At 39.9% G+C, this 20,069-nt stretch overlaps 2 protein-coding genes across 6 annotated transcripts in view; both read left to right on the top strand.

The window, feature by feature from the left end:
- Positions 1–20,069, top strand: part of LOC104608021 (phosphatidylinositol 4-kinase alpha 1-like) — a 139,209-nt gene that overhangs the window by 97,153 nt on the left and 21,987 nt on the right. For all 5 annotated transcript variants that reach the window (XR_016085420.1, XR_737043.3, XM_088902939.1 and 2 more), the window contains exons 15-17: positions 8,389–8,578; positions 8,694–8,830; positions 8,974–9,127. Coding sequence is in view for 3 of the 5 variants with exons in the window: in XM_088902939.1 (XP_088759065.1) it covers positions 8,389–8,578; positions 8,694–8,830; positions 8,974–9,127 (481 nt within the window). In the remaining 2 variants the exon portion in view is untranslated. The remainder of the gene's footprint in view (positions 1–8,388; positions 8,579–8,693; positions 8,831–8,973; positions 9,128–20,069) is intronic.
- Positions 9,556–19,772, top strand: LOC148792034 (THO complex subunit 5B-like). The gene is made up of 4 exons (XM_088902976.1): positions 9,556–11,412; positions 14,194–14,311; positions 15,509–15,925; positions 19,519–19,772. Exons 1-4 carry the CDS (start codon positions 10,516–10,518, stop codon positions 19,770–19,772), a joined length of 1,686 nt encoding a protein of 561 aa, XP_088759102.1. The 5' UTR covers positions 9,556–10,515.

Below are 20,069 nucleotides of genomic sequence, written 5' to 3'. Positions count from 1 at the left end.
CTCCATTGAGAGGTACAAAGCTCGGCTAGTTGCAAAAGGATTCACCCAGACTTATGGTATAGATTACTTGAAGACATTTGCCCCGGTTGCCAAGATGACCACCATTCGAGTTCTATTATCTCTTGCAACAAGCCACACTTGGCCTTTGTACCAAATGGACGTTAAAAATGCTTTTCTGAATCGAGACCTGCAGGAAGAGGTTTACATGCAGTTGCCTCCTGGATTCTATGATACAGAGACAGGTAAGAAGGTCTGCCGGCCCAATAAGGCATTGTATGGTTTGAAGCAGTCACCTAGAGCTTGGTTTCGATAGATTCAGACTAGCCCTTGGGAAGTTCGGTTATGTACATGCCCAGTCAGATCATACACTGTTCATCAAGAGGGTGGAGTCCTCTTTGACACTACTTGCAGTATATGTTGATGATATTGTGGTGACAGGAAATGACAATCATGAGATTTAGTCCCTCAAATAGCTCCTTCATCAAGAGTTTGAGGTGAAAGATCTTGGTGCACTACGGTATTTTTTGGGTATTGAGGTTTTGCTAGATGTAAACAAGGGATCTTTGTCTCTCAGAGGAAATATGTTCTAGATCTGTTGGCGGAAACTGGAAAGTTAGGTGTCAAGCCTGTGGATACACCCATTGAACAGAACCATAGGATTAGTGCAGAGAGTGGGGAGCCTCTTGAAGACAAAGTTATGTTCCAGCGATTAGTGGGAAAGCTCCTATATCTCTGCCTCACTCGGCCAGATATCAGTTATGCAGTTAGTGTTGTCAGTCAGTACATGCATTCTCCTAGAACCACGCACCTTCTTGCAGCAGAAAGAATATTAGCATACTTGAAGAGATGCCCGGGTAGAGGTATACTGTTCAAGAATAATGACCACATGAAGGTGGAGGTCTATACGGATGCCGATTGGGCTGGAAGTGTTGATGACAGAAGGTCTACCTCTGGATATTGTGCCCTTGTGGAAGGTAACCTTGTCTCTTGGAGGAGTAAAAAACAGAGTGTTGTCTCCCGATCTAGTGCTGAAGCTGAATACAGGTCAATGGCTAATGGAGTGGCTGAAATTCTATGGCTGAGATCACTACTTGAGGAGTTGGGTATTGAGTATGAGAAGCCTCTGATGCTGTATTTTGATAATCAAGCGGCTATTAATATAGCACACAATCCGGCGCAGCATGACGGAACTAAACATATTGAAGTTGATCAACATTTTGTACGAGAGAGGGTCTCATCACAAGAAGTGTGTCTCCCGTACAACACCTCCAACATGCAGCTAGCAGATATCCTCACCAAAGCTGTACCAAGGAAGAAGCTAGAGGCGGAGTGTAGAGAACACTGATGTGGGCCCCACAGCTACGGTCCCACTATGTTCGTAGGGTAGAAGGTGTTCTAGTCTTTCTAGGGTTAGCTGGTGGTCAATTAGTTATTTCAATTGTTATTTATTTCAGTCTTATTTTGTTCTATTTGTTATGTAAATACTAAGGGCAGATCTGTCCTTTCCATGTAATGAGCATAACCTATAAATACTAAATAAAGTGGCAGCGGTAGAACATTAAGCTTCTGTTCCTCCTTTCAACTCTTGTGTTCTACTGCTCTCTCTTCTCTCTTTCTCCTCTTTTCTCTATACTTTTTTCTTCTATTTTTGAACCTGAAATCCATTAAGGTTCAAGACTGATAGCAGTCCTGAACGTCTACTGAGTTAATAGCTAGGTTGCATCTGTGGCATGCTAGGCTAGGTCATGTGTCTTTCTCTTCATTAGAAATGTTGTTTCCCGAATTGTTTAAGGGCATTCCAAGTCAGAGTTTAATTTGTGATGTGTGTCAAATGTCAAAACAATGTAGAACAGTGTATCCAACTTCTAGTAATGAAATTCGAGCTCCTTTTGATTTGGTTCATTCAGATGTTTGGGGACCTTCACCCATTGTTTCCATTGATGGATTCCGTTACTTTATCAGTTTTATTGACCATTATTCTCGGTGCACATGGATTTATCTGTTAAAAGGACGAGATGAAGTACCACGGATAACTATGGCTTTTTGCAAGATGATTGAAACACAATTTGATAAGAAGATTAAGCAATTCCGGTCAGACAATGCTGCTGAATACTTTGAAAAATCCCTGAACTCATTCATGGATGATGCTGGCATCTTACAACAATCATCCTGTGCTAATACCCCTCAGCAAAATGGAGTTGTTGAGCGCAAGAACAGACATCTATTGGAGACAGCTCGAGCCCTACTATTTCAGCACAAAGTGCCCAAGCAATACTGGTCTCAAGCTTTACTCACTTTATCATACCTGATAAATCGGATGCCATCTAAGGTATTGGGTATGAAGACCCCTTTCTCTGTTTTGTGTCCCACTCTTCCAGAATTTCCTCTTCCCCCACGGGTTTTTGGCTGTATATGTTTTATACATGTGAAGGATCCAAAGAAAACCAAGCTGGATCCCAAGGCTACAAAGGGAATATTTTTGGGGTACTCTTCTACACAAAAGGGGTACAAGTGTTATGATCCTATCTCCAAGAAAAAGTATGTCACCAGAGATGTAGTCTTTTTTGAGTCTCAACCCTATTTCCAATCTTCTCAGAATCCTCTTCAGGGGGAGACTAGTGGATTGGAAGAGGATTCTCATTCTCCCTCCTTTTTTGTTCCCCTATCTGACTCAGGTCTTCCATCACCTTCCACTACTCCTAGCTGTGACATTCCGGGTCAACCTAGTAAAGCTCTAAATGTGCCAGTTACTCCTGATGCAGCAGATGCTCCTGAAGATTCCAGTAGGCAACAGAAGGAGATACTTACATACAACAGAAGGAAAAAAGGCTCTCAACCTCATGACTGCAACCAGTTGGACTCAGATCAATCTGTCTCTGCAATTCAAGGTAATTCTGACTCACATACTTCGAATTTGAATCTCCCTATTGCTCTTCGTAAACCTTCCGTTCTTGTACCACCCAACATCCCATAGCTGATTTTGTTTCTTACTCACATTTATCTCTTGCCTATCACTCCTTTGTGTCTGCTCTTTCCTCTATATGTGTTCCTTCTAGGTATTTAGAGGCAGCATCTGATCCAAGGTGGAAAGAAGCTATGAATGAAGAGATGAAAGCCCTAATGAAAGCAAGAACTTGGGAATTAGTGGACCTGCCAGAGGGGAAGGGCACTGTTGGGTGCAAGTGGATATTTACAGTAAAGCACAGGGAGGATGGGTCAATCGAGAGGTACAAGGCCAGACTTGTGGCAAAGGGATTTACTCAAAAGGAAGGAATTGACTACAAAGAAACCTTTGCCCCAGTAGCAAAGCTCAACACAATCCGGGTTCTATTGTCACTAGCAGCAAATTTCTCATGGGAACTTCATCAGCTGAATGTGAAGAATACCTTCCTAAATGGTGATCTTCATGAAGAGGTATTCATGGAACCTCCACCAGGCTATGATGTTGGCAAGAAGGTGTGTAAACTAAGGAAAGCATTATATGGTTTGAAGCAGTCTCCCCGGGCATGGTTCGAGAGACTTTGTATGGCCATGAAGAAAGTGGGGTACACTCAGAGTGGTGCAAATCATACCTTGTTTACAAGGAGACAAGATAGGAAGCTTATGGCACTCATTGTTTGTGGATGATATGGTGATTACCGGGAATGACTTGGAAGAGACAGAGGAAATAGGCATGATGGGATGCAGGCCAGCAGACACTCCAATAGAACAGAACCATGGCCTACAAGAATCAATGGGTGAGGACTACTGTGATAGAGAAAGATACCAAAATTTGGTAGGAAAGTTGATATACTTATCCCTTACTCAGCCAAATATTGCCTATGCAATGCATGTTGTCAGTCAATTCATGCACTCACCAAAGATCCCTCACATGAGAGCAGTTGAAAGAATTCTCAGGTACTTGAAGACTTGCCCAGGGAAGGGAATTCTATTCAGGAAAAACAATAGACTTGAACCTGAAGCCTACACTGATGCAGATTAGGCTGGGTCTATTGGAGACAGAAAATCAACCTCAGGTTACTGTACATTTGTGGGAGGAAACCTGGTCACATGGCGCAGTAAGAAGCAGAATGTAGTGGCTAGATCAAGTGCAGAAGCAGAATATCGAGCTATGGCCCACGGGGTTGCTGAACTCTTATGGCTCAAAACTCTTCTTAATGAGCTTGGCATTAAGGCTGAAGGTCCTCTCAGGCTGTATTGTGACAATAAAGTTGCCATCAACATTGCCAACAATCCCGTGCAGCATGACAGGACAAAACATATTGAGATTGATCGACACTTTGTTAGAGAGAGAATTGTCTCGGGTGAACTCTATGTGCCTTATACTCCATCTGAGATGCAAATTGCAGATGTATTGACTAAAGGGCTGGCAGCAGCAAAGTTTAGGGACATACTTGGCAAGCTAAACATGATTGATATCCATGCTTAGCTTGAGGGGGAGTGTTGGATTGAAGTCTCTCTATGTATGAGTGTTCGACTGATAAGAGTTCTTATTAGCCTATACTTAAGTTTAAGTTATCCTGTACTGGGCCTATGTTAATGGGCCTAAGCCTGTTTAATGTTTTTAAGTTGTCTGGGTGTCCCATCACTAATCAGGGGCATTCCAATAATTCCTTGTATCATTGTACTACATTCTAATATAAATAACAGTATTGTCGACTGAGCTATTCAGTTCGACATTCACAGCATTTCAGAAGTCTTCTTCCCTTCTCTACTACTTCGAATACAACTCCTAAGCTCACACTTCACTGAAAGTTTTGAAGTCTTTGGTTCCTTCATTGTGTCATCTTTCTATTTTGGATTGTGAGTCGTGTTAGTTGGGGAAACATCATCGTGTTCCCTTTAGTCCTAGAATTGATAATCGTGTATCGAGTCCTTTTTCTTTGGTTCATTCAGATGTCTGGGGTCCTTATAAAGTGATGTCATACAATGGATATAAATATTTGGTCATTTTTGTTGATGATTATTCAAGGATGATGCGGCTCTATTTAATGAAAGAAAGAAGTGAATTGTTTACTATTTTCCAAAAGTTTTATGCTGAGTTTCGCAACCAATTTGGTGTTCACATTCAAATTTTTCGTTCTGATAATGGTCGTGAATATCTCTCTTCATCATTTCAGGACTACCTAGACCAACATGGCATTATCCATCAGACTTCATGTACCTACACCCCACAACAAAATGGGGTGGCTGAGAGAAAGAATTGTCACCTCTTGGAAACAGCTCGGTCCCTCATGCATCACAGGAATGTTCCCAAATCCTTTTGGAGTGATTGCGTGCTTACTTCCTACTTCTTGGTCAACCGGATGCCCACGTCTATCCTTGATGGTCATTCCCCATTCACCACATTGTTTCCTACCTTGTCTCCGTTTCCTCTCTCTCCTCGAGTTTTTGGATGTGTTTGTTTTGTTCATAATCTGGGGCCAAGAATGGACAAGTTAGATGCACGGTCTATTAAGTGCATCTTCCTTGGCTATTCCCGGACTCAAAAAGGGTATAAGTGTTATCACCCTAGTTCTCGATGTCCCTTTGTACGTGCTGATATTACTTTCTTTGAGTCTACTCCGTTCTTCTTGGGGTCTGGTGATGTTTCTTCCTCCTCATCACCTCCTCCCCTTCCTCTTCCAGTTGTGGACTCTGTTCCTCTTGTTCTCGCAGTGACCAAGTCTTTGCCTCCGGTGCCACCACCTGTTGAACGACCACCGATCCATCACGTGTATACACATCGCCCACATGTACCAGCACCTCCTCCAACTTCATCATCGTCGACAGATCCGGTAGCTATTACCACACCAGCCCCGACCCCAGTATCTGATCTTGATCTTCCCATTGCCTTGCGGAAAGGTAAGCACAGTTGTACTCTTCATCCTATTTCTAATTATGTTTCACTGGCTCACCTTTCCACTTCCCATTGCCAATTTATCTCTTTGTTATCCTCTGTTGTTATACCTAAGGATGTCCAGGAAGCCCTTGCCTCTCTAGGATGGTGTCGTGCAATGGAAGAAGAACTCTCAGCTCTGGCTCATAATCATACATGGGAACTCACCACTCTTCCTCCTGGTAAGCAGGCTGTTGACTGTAAGTGGATTTATACGATTAAGTACTTACCTGATGGTAGTGTAGAGCGTCTAAAAGCTAGATTGGTTGCCAAAGGGTATTTCCAAACCTATGGTATTGATTACACAGAGACTTTCTCCCCGGTTGCTAAGATTGGTTCAGTCCGTGTTGTGATTTCTCTTGCTACGATGTATGATTGGCCCCTCTATCTGTTTGATATCAAGAATGCCTTCTTGCATGGTGATCTGCTCGAGGAGGTCTATATGGAGCAACCACCGGGGTTTGTTGCTCAGGGGGAGGATGGTAAGGTGCGTCGGCTACTGAAGGCCATTTATGGGCTTAAACAGTCTCCTCGAGCATGGTTTAGCAGATTTAGTGAGGTAGTAAAGAAGTTTGGTATGAAACAGTGCCAAGTTGACCATTCCGTTTTCAGTCATGACTCTCAGGCAGGGAAGATTCTATTAGTGGTGTATGTAGATGATATTGTCATTACCGGGAATGATAAAATGGACATTGACAGGTTGAAGATCTTTCTGCAAGATCATTTTCAGACAAAGACCTTGGTAAATTGAAGTATTTCTTGGGGATAGAAGTAGCAAGGTCCAAGCATGGTATTAACTTGTGTCAGAGGAAATATGCTCTTGATTTGCTTGAAGAAACATGTTTGTTAGGTGCTAAACCAGCTGAAACTCCTATGGAAACAAACACTAAGTTGAGTAGTGATATGGGTGCAGTGTTTGAAGACCCTGGCAAATACCGGTGGCTGGTAGGTAAACTAAACTACCTAACCATCACTCGACCAGACATTTCATTCACAGTTAGTGTGGTAAGTCAGTTCATGCAGAAACCTCTGGTTCCACATTGGGATGCGGTTATAAGGATTGTGAGGTATTTAAAGGGGGCTCCTGGTTGCGGTTTGATATACAGAAGTGGTGGAAAACTTGAAATAGAAGGATATATTGATGCTGATTGGGCCGGTTTTGTATCTGATAGGAGATCTACCACAGGCTATTGCACTTTTCTTGGGGGTAATCTGGTGACATGGAAAAGCAAGAAGCAAACAGTTGTGCAAGAAGCAATGTAGAGGCAGAATATAGAGCTATGGCACATACTACTTGTGAATTAGTGTGGCTAAGGAACCTTCTACAGAAGATGGGATACACTGTTGATACTCCAATGAAGCTCTACTGTGACAATCAGGCTGCAGATTTGTTTACTAAACAAATAGAGGTTGACTGTCACTTTGTTAGAGAGAAGGTGCTGAGTGGAGTGATAGACACTGCATATGTCGACACAGGAACTAGTGGGCAGATTTGTTTACTAAAGGGTTGAGTCGGGGGAGAGTGGGTTACATATGTAACAAGCTGGGATTATATGATATATACTCTCCATCTTGAGGGGGGGTGTTAGTGTCGAGTATGTAGGGGTAATTTTGTCTCTGTGCTTGTGTTTAGGTGCTGATGTGTAAGTTTATGTTAGATTTAATGTCCATACTTAAGTAGGGGCATATGTGACTTTTCCACATTATTTTAGTAATATAAAATACATCTGGCCGAATGGGAGAGTGAACTTTTTCTCTCATTCGAACCAGAATCTTTTCTCCTTGTTTCTCCTCTGCTCTTCTCCTTTCTCTCTCTCTCCTTCTCTCTTCTCTCTCTCTTCCTTGACTGTTATCAGTCTAACAGGCAGACCGAACACTAACACATGCAAAACAGAATATATTCACACTTTTATTTTCTTCTTTTACATTCTTTCTTTTTTTCTTTCTTTCTTTCCACTTTTTTTTTGGCCTCATCATTTTGACAACTATGTTAACTTCTTAAGCAGGGATAGGAAATAGAGATAGAGAATAGGTAGGTAGGTTTCCTAAAGTTCTTTTCATGATAGTCATCTTAGCTCTGTTTGACAAGTATCTCACTTTCCTGACTGTCAGTTTACTTTCAAAATGCTCCACCATTGGATCCTATATCATCTTGGATGTGCATTTTTCTCCTAATGGCAGAATCAGATAAGTAGATAGAAGGCTAGAAGGCCTTCACACCTGTAATCGTTACTGGGTCTTCCATGTGGGGAACATCTGCCATGGCTGTATTCAAACCACTGCACCATGCATCTGAGATTAAGTAGATGCTCTTGTAGAACATCACATAAAATAAATGTTTCATTGCTGAACTGAAGGAGAGATACCTTCTAATTGCTATGATGTTTTCTCAGTTAATTCTTATAATTCTTCACTAATTTGGCATTTAAATGAACCTTTTCCTTGAAAAAGAATTTGGGCAGTTTTTATCCGCATATGGAATCTCAACTTTGTCTCCTTGGACGTTGCAGAGCTGCATTGGGTTGGTTTGCTTACGAACCTGAGTGGTATGAAACAAGCAGCAAGAATTTTGCTCAGAGTGAGGCACAGTCTGTGTCTGTATTTGTCCATTATCTTTTGAATGAGCGAGCAGATGGTCTTCAGTTGGACTCATCTTTGAAAGAACGGGGGCGTGAGAATGAAAGTTCTTTGGGTGATATGGTAGAAATTAATAAGCTTGAATTATGGTGTACATCCTTAGCAGCTACCTTCCATGAATTTAGATTTGAAATATACTATTTTTGCAGCTAACTCAGAGTATGATAATCCTTTGCAGAAAGATCAATACCACCCCATTTGGGGCCATATAGACAACTATGCTGTCGGAAGAGAGAAACGGAAACAATTACTATTAATGCTATCCCAGCATGAGGCTGAACGACTTGAAGTCTGGGCTCAACCTTCAAATACAAAGTAATTTTGATCAAGTTTCTGGTTTCAGTATTCATGTTTGTTAGGGAATATTTTCCATACTACTATAAAAATATTTTTCATATATCCTTAATAATTATGTTCCTTGGTTATTTATTTACAATCTCAAGTTTTATTTCTTACAGGGAAAACACGTCATCCCGACCTAAAATTAGCTCAGATAAATGGGTTGAATATGCTAGGACTGCATTTTCTGTGGATCCTCAGATTGCTTTTTGCTTATCTTCAAGGTTTCCAACAGTTTCCTCATTGAAGGCTGAAATATCCCAACTGGTTCAGGTATGCTTGAAATGCATTTATAATCTGCCTTTTCTCACTCTTCTTTTTTATAGGCAGCACAAAATTGGTCACGTAATGCCCTCAGGAAACAAATGGACATGGTTATAATGAGATTAATTGCAACAGAATTTAATACAATTATGTAGACGCAGAAAAAGGAAAGAAGGAAATTGGGGAAGAAGAATAATTCTTTAAGACAAGAAAAGATAAGACAAATGAACATAGTGATGATGAAATTAGTTGCAACAGTTTTAATATGATGATGTAGATGTGGGAAAAAAGGAAGAAGGAATTTTCAAAAGTGGGCCCTACAACCCATCCTTCTCTAGTGCAGGTTCAAGTACCCCTACAGCTGTGAAAACTTGCAAGAATCAAGGAAATGGCAAGTTCATATATATATATATATTAGCCACGAGTGTGGGGTTCCTGTTATGGACGCCTTCCTCGGGAAGACGTACCATCGCCGCCGGCAGCAACAGGCACCTGACCCACCGCCAGCAGCAGCAGTGATTCAGTGATGCTCATCCTACCCAGTTCGGCAACAGCAGCCTTATCTAGATTAGATTAGCTCATTTCGCTTGTTCTTATCTCTTATCTTATCTTGTTAGTAGCTTATCAGATTAGGATTAGCTTATCTTATCCTTAGCAAGATAGAACTGGAAGTCTCCCTATTCAGCAAGGAGACTCCCTTTGATTAGGACTCTTGTAATCTCCTATTTGAGGAGACCCCATTATTGAATGAGATATCGAATATTCAGTTGAAGAAGTGAGTTAGGAGAGTTGGTGATCTCTTGAACAAATCACCAGAGGCGCCAAGATAGGTTCATCAAGAGCAGGAAGGAACAAGGGAAAACAGGAGGTTTTCCCCGTGGACCGACCCATGACGAGATCCTATTCCCGGGCCCTCAACAACTTGGTATCAGAGCCAACCGTCATGGGAGATCTGGAGCAGCTATCATCCAGGGTCCACGAACTGGAGCATAGGCTCGTGGAAACCAGCGTGGAGGTTCGTGAGGTCAAAGACGATGTCCGGGAGCTGCGACGCTTGCTGGAATCGTATTTCTCTAACAAGGAGAGGAATCCAGAAGGGGCTGTAACCACAAACAGCCGCCGACCAGACTTGACGGAGTCGTCCGGCGAACAGCAGGTTGTCGCCCCGGTAGCCGCAGTCATCCCCTAAGTACAGCAGGCTGGAATCCCCGTCGTACAACGGCAACGGAGACCCCTTAGGCTGGCTGTATCGCTGCGAGCAGTTTTTTCGGAATCAATGGACAGATGACTGGGATAAGGTAAATCATTCTATATTGCTAGAAGAGGATCGTGTTAAAGCAGAAACAGAACGTGCTAAGGCACCAGTAGATTTCACTACATTGCAGCTCCACAATTTGATGTATGAGAAAATTCATTTTGTGAAAGCCATAAAGGTGCGCAAAGATTTCAAGTCAAAGTATCCGGATATTGAACTTGTGCCTGAGGAAGAGTTTTTCAGTTCAGCCCCTCAAGATATTAAAGGATCTGTACTATCAAAAGACAGTGCACATGACCTGATGCTAAGGCGGCTTAATTTTGAGCTTTTCCAACGAAAAGAACTCTGCAAACTTCATGAGAAACTGGAGCAACACAAGAAAAGCCTTATGGAGACCATTGCACACCGAAAGAAGTTCCTTTCAAGTCTCCCGAAATCTCTGAAGAAAGCATCCTTGCCTGTCCAACACCAACTAGGGGTTCTGCATACAAAGAAATTAAAGCAGCATAATTTAGCAGAATTACTGCCACCTCCACTCTATGTGATTTACTCACAATTGCTGGCTCAGAAAGAGGCATTTGGGGAGAGTATTGAATTGGAAATTATAGGAAGCATGAAGGATGCTCAAGCCTTTGCCCACCAGCAAGCAATTAAGGACAATGGTGTTTCTACAAATACAGAAATGAATAAGTTGGAGGATGATGCGCCCGATGAGGAAGAGGAGGGCCAAAGAAGGAGAAAACGGCCAAAGAAGGTTACTGGAAAAGAGAACCTTGACCAATCAGGAATCTATCGATCTCATCCTCTCAAAATCATCCTTCATATACATGATGATGAGGTTTCAAATCCCAAGCCTGCAAAACTGGTTACTCTGAGGTTTGAATACTTATTGAAGTTGAATGTTGTATGTGTTGGGATTGATGGCTCTCAAGAAGGACCTCAGAACAACATCTTATGCAACTTGTTTCCTGATGATACTGGTACTGAGCTTCCCCACCAGTCAGCTAAGCTCTTTGTTGGTGCTGTTGTTGAAGTCTTGGTAGAATGGTGTAATTTACCATCGGCCGAAGCCACATGGCTCCCATTGGCAGAGTTCGAGCTTGAGGACAAGCTCGTCATCCAGGAGGGGAGTAATGTTATGGACGCCTTCCTCGGGAAGACGTACCATCGCCGCCGGTAGCAACAGGCACCTGACCCACCGCCAGCAACAGCAGTGATTCAGTGATGCTCATCCTACCCAGTTCGGCAACAGCAGCCTTATCTAGATTAGATTAGCTCATTTTGCTTGTTCTTATCTTATTGTTCTTATTTCTTATCTTATCTTGTTAGTAGCTTATCAGATTAGGATTAGCTTATCTTATCCTTAGCAAGATAGAACTGGAAGTCTCCCTATTCAGCAAGGAGACTCCCTTTGATTAGGACTCTTGTAATCTCCTATTTAAGGAGACCCCATTATTGAATGAGATATCGAATATTCAGTTGAAGAAGTGAGTTAGGAGAGTTGGTGATCTCTTGAACAAATCACCAGAGGCGCCAAGATAGGTTCATCAAGAGCAGGAAGGAACAAGGGAAAACAGGAGGTTTTCCCCGTGGACCGACCCGTGACGAGATCCTATTCCCGGGCCCTCAACAGTTCCATACCCACACTCAGGCTTTAGTGTGTGTGGTTTCGTACCTACACCTAGTTGTTTCTAATTTCTTTTATTAGAAGTTTATAATTTCTTTTAAGTTGGGCCAGCTGGCCTTATTGTTTCTAATTTTGTTTATTTCCTATTCTTGTAAGGAACCTAAAGCTATAAATAAAGAAGTGTATGGGACAGCAGATCATTAACCACCGAACCCCTTCTTTCTTTTCTCCTCTCTTCGCTCTTCTTCTCTCTCTCCTCTTTGAACCTGTAATACAGTAAACAGTTCTTCTTCTTCTTCTTTCAAGTTGGTATCAGAGCCTTAGTTCTAGGGTTTCTCATGTGGATTTAATTCAGCCGACCACATGAGAATTGTTTAGGGCTGAAAGTTCAGAAAGATCCTTACTTCGGTTGATTCTTGGAGGTTGCAAGAAGGCTTTAGCAGCTGTCCTAAGATTGGAGAGAGCTTCTTGTAATCAGAAAGAATCAGGCAGGAATTGAGTGATCAAGATCGATTCTTGATCAAGAGTGGAAGTGCCAATCAGCTATTTCTTGGTTCTTTGATCAAGATTCAAGGTGCTGATAATAATCGATTGATCAAGTTTAAAGACTAAAGGTAGCAATCAGTTTTCTGGGCTTTTTTTTTCATAAAGTAAGTACCTTTTCTTCAGATTGATACTCAAAAGGACTTTGTTATTCATTCAGAGAGGTACAAATAGAAAATCTCAGGACTGATATCAATCCCAGGACAGTAGTTGATTGTTATCTAACTGCAAAATCATTGTCCTAGGTCGGCTGTTATCAGCCTTGAAATACAGTTTTTTTCTTGTCATAGTAGTTTAAAGCCTCTTCTTAACTTAGAATGGAGTACAATAACCTATGGGAAGGTGTTTTGGGGACTGGTGGTTCAGGTAACATGACTGAAAACACCTTTCAGATTACAATTGTTAAGTTTGATGGATCAAACTACTTGGAATGGGCTCAATCAGCCATGATGGCTATTGGGGGTAGAGGAAAATTGAACTTCTTGCTAGGGGATGTGAAGGAACCCTCCAAGGAGGACCCTACTTATGCTAGGTGGGTCCAAGAGAATTTTTTGGTGATGACATGGCTGTGCAACTCTATGCAGCCACACATCATCCGAAACTACTTATGGGCCAAAACAACTAAGGAAATATGGGATGTTATGAAGGAAACCTACTCTCAGCCCCTTAATGTTGCTAGGGCTTATGAGCTAAAATGTGAGGTTAAAAATCTGAGGCAAGGAGAGAAGCAAGTTTCTGTTTACTTTTCAACCTTAAAATCCCTATGGCATGAAATTGACCATCTTGAAACAATTGAGTGGGAGAGTCAGAAAGATGCACAAACATATAGAAAGCAGGTTGAAACTAACAGAGTTTTTGAGTTCCTAGCTGGTCTGAACTCTAAATATGACATTATGAGACAGCAGTTGTTGACAAGAGATAGTGTGACTCTATCACAAGCCTATGCCCTAGTGCATAGTGAAAAAACTAGGAGAAAGGTTATGTTGCAGAAACAGCCCTTCGAATCAGCCTTGGCAGCAGTTAGACCTAAATCTGGGGGGGGATAAGGAGAAGAAGGAAGCTAAGAAGGACTTAGTATGTGAACACTGCAAGAAACCTAAACATACTAAGGACACCTGTTGGAAGTTGCACCCTCATCTAGTTTCAGCAAAGCACAAAAATAACAAAGGGAATGCTAATATGACTGTCAACACTAATAGTACAACTTCATCAGGCACAAGAGGCACTCCTCTAGATACCCTAGCTGCAGTCTAAGCTGCTCTGACTCAGCTAGAAAATGAATTTAGTAATTCAGCTCAGCCTACTTCAGCCCTTGCTCATACAGGTACAAGAGCTACTGCTTGCCATGCTTCTGTCCCAGGTAATACTGGACCTTCCTGGGTAATAGATTCAGGTGCTTCAGATCATATGACCAGCATATTTACTCTATTTAGCACCTATTGTTAATCCTTTGGGAGAGACAAAGTTTCTATTGCCGATGGCTCTCTTGTACCAATTTCTGGCAAGGGAGACATTAGATTATCAGATACCATCACCCTATCCTCAGTTTTGCATCTTCCCAAGCTCAATGCTAACTTACTTTCAGTTAGTAGTATTACTAAAAATCAAAATTGTTTAGTAACTTTTTTCCCTAATCGGTGTATTTTTCAGGATCTGGAAACAAAAAAGGTGATTGGAATTGGCCGTGAGATGAATGGAGTCTACCTGCTGGAACATTCACAAGGGGAGCAGAGTGAAGCAGGGAAATTGTTTGTTTCTCAATCTTGTAGTAAGATTATGCTTTGGCACAACCGCTTAGGTCATTTATCTTTTGGGTCTTTAAAGAGTCTTTTTCCAAACTTGTTTGAGTCAGTAGAAGTGTTTGGGTTAAAATGTGAAAGTTATGAACTTGCAAAACATAGTAGATCATTTTATCCTTTAAGTAATAAAAGAAGCAACCTTCCTTTTGAGGTTGTGCATACCGATGTTTGGGGGCCCTACCATACTCCCACCATGGGGGGGGGGGGGGTGTACAGATATTTCTTATTATTTGTTGATGACTATACCTGTTTTTCATGAGTCTATCTTATGCACTCTTGAGATGAGTTCCCCTCTCTGACCCAAGCTTTCCATCAGATGATCCTAACTCAATTTGAAACCAAGATCAAGATTCTTAGATCTAATAATGCCAAGGAATACTTTGCAAAACCCTTGGCATCCTATCTCCTTGATCATGGGATCATCCTTTCTTATGTTATGTTTTTTTAATTTTATGCTCAACTAGGGGCTTCTCTATAAATTACTAAAGTTTAACTTAATGAAATAGAATTAAGGGAGTAAGAGAGATTATGTTCGGAAATCTCTCTCTGAACCCAAGTTTCCGCCACCTTCTTCTTCTTCTTCTCTCCTCTTGAACTCTGATTTCTGCTACTTTCTTTTGAATTTTTTCAACTTTCTAAGCAGTCCTTTCTTCTCAAAAGGCTGTTTTTCTTCTTATATATATATATATATATATATATAGTAGGAAGCAGAGTAAAATGCGATTGGCCAACCACATCCTTTGTATTTTAAGTATAGGCCAACATGTGATAATGGAAGTAAAGTTGAATAGTTATCTTGTAGTCGCGCTTTAATTGGTACATATTTTTGCTAAATGCTTTAATGGGTACTTATCCCTCCCTTCTTTCTCTTTCTCTCCCCTATATCTATTATCCTATTGTTGTGTCTTTAGAGGAACCCTCTTTTAATCAGTTTAGTACTACACACATACACTTTCCCTCTCCCCCCTATATCTATCTCTCATTCTGTCTTTTCTATGCTGTTTTATTGCTGCCAATAGCACTCTGTGCTTCCAATAGATGTATCACTACATCTGTATCTGCGTTTGGATTTTCCCATTGCAAAACAGCTTCTAAAAACTCTCTTTATTCAAAACCCTTGTTTTCATTACAATCTCACTAGAATCATCCTAAATCATGTTCCCCAGCAAAGAGAAAATGGAATAGTACTGAAAACAATCTTGGCACCCTTGAACTGATGGGATCTTCCAAATATTTGACTTTGTCTTACCTGTCTCTTCACTTTTCCGGCGACCAGCCTGATATTGTTAGAACTTCCAGCGTCCAGCCTGTATGCCGGCGACTAGCCTGTATTCCAGCATCTAGCCTGTACTCTGGTGGCATGTACTCCTGCATCCAGCCTGATGTCAAGCAGATCCAGTGTAACTGTGTGACGCTCAAACCAGGGATGCAAACGGATTGGGTCGAATTCGAATCAGGGTATATCCGAATCCAATCTAACCCAACACTATTAATTGCAGATCTGATCGGATCTGATAAGCATGGATATGAATTCGAATCTGATGAGGAAGTCGGATTTTATGATCTGATCCGATACCGATTTGGTTTGATTTAAAAACAATAATAAATTAATAAAATATAACAATTTAAATAAAGAAAAACAAAAACTACAAGTATCTTTTCAACTATTTTCATCATATATATAACAAATTTACAAAAATGCAACATAAATAATATATTTATAAATAAATTAATAACATATATAAGTGTTATATATATTTATATAAATAAATAACATATATATCGGATGGGATCTTCTTGGATCGGATAGGGGTGATCCGAATCCAATCCGATTTCTGATTGGATCTTATTATCTGATTCGATCCGAATATCCGAAATGGGGCTATCCGAATCCGAAAATATAGGGTCAGACTTCGGATTGGATTAGATCGGATCATGATCTGATCCATTTGCACCCCTAGCTCAAGTGACAACTAGCCTGTACTCCAACAACCTCCAGCCTATTCTCTGGCACTCAGCCTATCTTGCTCTTTTCTATTACTTGACATTATTGTATGCCCAAGTCACTGTTTTCCAGATCAGGTTTTCTCAAACCCATTTGCATCATAAGAAGGGCATGCCAACTGTTCGATGAAAGTTTGCAACAAGAAATCCAGCCTTAAGTGAAGAAACTCTATCACTAGGGAGTAGGGATAACTAATGCTGGAAATCTCTTGCACGGGTACGTTGACATTATAGTATCTTTCCCTTTTACCTCTTCATAGTTCTCAATCACTACCATTATGTGAGTACTAAGCTGGAATCTAAGGGGTTGTTGTGGGAAAGAAACGTTGAGTGAGCTAAAGTTCATTATTAAAAATCAAAATCCAGATATTGTTTTCCTCTGAAAAACCAAACTGAATGAGGCAAGAGGACTTCAGATCCTTATGATAATTCGATATGGACAAGGTTGAGTGGTTTAATCCAATGGACGAAAAAGATGGTTAATATGTGGTTGGAAGCTAAGACTGATGGTTTCCTCAAATTACTGGGATGAGAAGTGCTATAAGCAAATGGAAGCTAGGATGATATCTTTTATTTATGGACGACCATTAAGATGTAGAAGGGCTGACTTTTGGAGAGAGATTGGAAACTGAAGAAATGAAGATGATTTTCCATGGTTAATCATGGGAGATTTCAATGATATTATTGATCCTGAAGACTATAGTGGACCAATTAACAACAGGAGCAGAGTTTCTCATCATCTAATTAGAATAATGCAGCAGAATGGCTTGAGTGATTTGGGTTTCTCTGGCCCACCTTTCACATGGTCAAATAATCCGCATGGTGTGACCAGGGTCCAGGAACGATTAGACCATTCAATGGCTAGTTCTTCCTGGCTTGATCTCACAAGAAAAACAGCCTTTTGAAATGAAAGGACTATTCAAAATATTGCAGAGAATTGATTGAGAATAGCAGAAATCAGGTTTCAAGAAGAGAGAAGAGGAAGAAGAAGGTGACAGCAACAAGGGTTCAGAGAGAGATTTCGAACATAATCTCCTCTTACACCCTTAATCCTATTTCATTAACTTAAATTTTAGTAATTTACAGAGAGGCCCTTAGTTGGGCAGATAATTAAAAAACAAAACATAAAGAGATAAGGAAGGCCCAAGTTGAGGCCCATTACAGCAAAGAACATAAAGAGATAAAATAAGACAAACAGTCTATGGGCCATTCGGCCCATCTTCTCTACAATCTCTTTCCTAACATTCAAGTGACTCATCTAAATGCTGTAACTTCTGATCATTGGCCTATACTACTAGATACATGTAATGGAAGTGGAATCAAGTAAAATCGTTTTCATTTTATGCCCATGTGGATTGAAAAGGAGGAATGTAGTGATATTATTCAGCAAATGTGGCAATCCAATTGCTAGGGATCTGCAGTGGATAGGATGGATCTTAGGTTGAGAAGATTAAGGAGACTTCAAGCTTGGAATAAGAACTCGTTCAGAGATATTTTTTCAAATTTGGCAGAAATTGATCGGCAACTCTTGGAATTGGACAGTAGAGATTCAGATGCAGAATGTCAACAACACAAATAAGCTCTAAAGGAGGAATATAGGATGTGGCTATGACGAGAGAAACAATTATGGTGGTTAAAATCAAGAGAATTATGGCTCAAACTTGGTGACAAAAACACCATGTTACAAAGAACAAAAGGCGAAGAGGCACTATTTGTGAAGAGTCCTAATGCTGAATTGTATTATCATCAAGGTTTAAAATGTCGATGTCGATGGAAATGTCGCTTACCAAAGTATAGGACATATGTCGGAAATGTCAGAAATGTCGAGGGGAAATATTGTAAAAATTAGAGACATTGTGGAAATATTATGAAATATGTGGAAATATGCAAAGATATTTTGTAAAATGATAAAAGAAGCATGAATACATATTTCTAGACTATTATCTTATTCCCAACCATTATATAAAGCTAAAAAACTAAGATCAATAACAAATTAGTAAATGACGATTTACTGATTTATTATGCATTTTGATGTTTTTACAAGGTTATCTGATATTTTCTTTTCTTATTTTTAATTCTGATTTATTATAAATTCTAATATATTTATTTCACATTAATAAATAGAAATACATTTATTCTGATTTTTTAAATATTAAAGTTATAATACATTATGTTTTATTATAAATTTAATAAACTGATTCTCCTTTTTGTAGTATTAAGATTATGATAAATTCTGATTTCTTATAAAACTTAATGAATTTATTATGATTTTTAGTACTAAATTTATAATAAATTATGATTTAGTATAAAATTTATTAAATTTATTCTGATTTTTTATATTAAATGTAGAATATGATTTATTATAAAATTTAATAAACATTTTCTGATTTTAATAAATATTTTAAAAATACTAACTAGTTAATATTTTATGTTTTATATTATAAAGTAATTAATTTATTCTTTTGTTTTATATTTTGATAATTCTTTTTTATAAATATTTTGTTTGAAATATTAAATAGAAATTATTAATGGAAATATTATTAATGTACATTAGTCGACATCTTGTCGAAATTAGTTGACATCCTGTCAACATAATAGGAAAAACTGCATTTTTTTTGGTTATTTGGACTGATTTGGTCGACATTTCTGAAATATAGGAAATGTCGACCGAAATAATGTAATTTTTATATTATCATCCATTTTCATGTCAGTGAGCCTCGACATCGACATATGTCGGGCGACATTAGCAACATTTGAAACCATGATTATCATAGTCCCAATTGTATGTTGTATACTATTTGTCTTTTCTTCTTCTTTAGTCCTTTAAGGACTTTTATGTAATTATATATATATATATTTGGACTCTTTGGGGTGTGGGTCGACTCACTCAGTTAGACACCCCAGAATTTTGCTGTTTTCTCTTGTACGAACTGGGCTGGTGACATGGTATCAGAGCAGGTCGTGAAGAGCAACCTCTAATCTCAGTTTCTTGCTCCAGTTTGAAGAGTAATCCTCAGGCTTTTGACTCCCATTCTCAGCTCCTGGTTGGAAGGTATTTGAGGACTGTTTTGATCAGTACAGAATACCCTAGTTTTCCTGAGAAAATCGCATGACAGGTTGGTAAATCTACTCCTATTGTGAATCAGCTGATTCTTTTGACTTGAGTCTCTAGAGTTGGTGTCACCCAAGGGTCTTTTTGCTTATCAGTCTCGTGTTAAGGATTTTGGATTAGCTCTAGAGGGTTTTTATCCCTTTTCTCAGTTCAACGGTCCTTTTGCTTATCAGTCTCGTGTTAAGGATTTTGGATTAGCTCTAGAGGGTTTTTATCCCTTTTCTCAGTTCAACGGTCCTGAAACCTATCTTTGGATTTTCAACCCCTTGTATCAGCTGTTAGAGCTTGATTTGCTACTCTTCCAGGGTGCTTGATTCTTCACAAGGGCGGAACATCTCTGTGGTTCCCTGAACTGAAGACGGATTGAGTTTATTATCACAATAAATCTGGTTTCTCTGATGTTTTCTCCATATATCATTGTTTCGGCTTTACTGTCAAGGATTTTCTCTTGAGGAATCTCTCCTGTTTAGGTGCTGCTGTATCCACCTTAGTATTTGGACAGTTTCTTATTTAAGTTGAGTGATTAATCACCTGAAAACTCCATTTCAGTTCTGTTATTCCTTTGTCTGGACTGTATTTTTTATTTGGAATGGCCGAAAAGGTTGATATCA

Source organism: Nelumbo nucifera, chromosome 4, assembly GCF_055504915.1.
Source record: "Nelumbo nucifera cultivar China Antique chromosome 4, China Antique-T2T, whole genome shotgun sequence".
Lineage (NCBI taxonomy): Eukaryota > Viridiplantae > Streptophyta > Magnoliopsida > Proteales > Nelumbonaceae > Nelumbo > Nelumbo nucifera.
This window is presented reverse-complemented; position numbering and strand designations above follow the sequence as displayed.

Bases quoted from the DNA above. Each gene is read 5' to 3' on its own strand.
- LOC148792034 (XM_088902976.1), top strand. From the start codon at position 10,516: ATGTATGAGAAAATTCATTTTGTGAAAGCCATAAAGGTGCGCAAAGAT. The intron at 11,413-14,193 runs GTAGAATGGTGT...TGTATTTTTCAG, and splicing joins GTGCTGTTGTTGAAGTCTTG to GATCTGGAAACAAAAAAGGT. The intron at 14,312-15,508 runs GTAAGATTATGC...CATGTTCCCCAG, and splicing joins GTTTGTTTCTCAATCTTGTA to CAAAGAGAAAATGGAATAGT.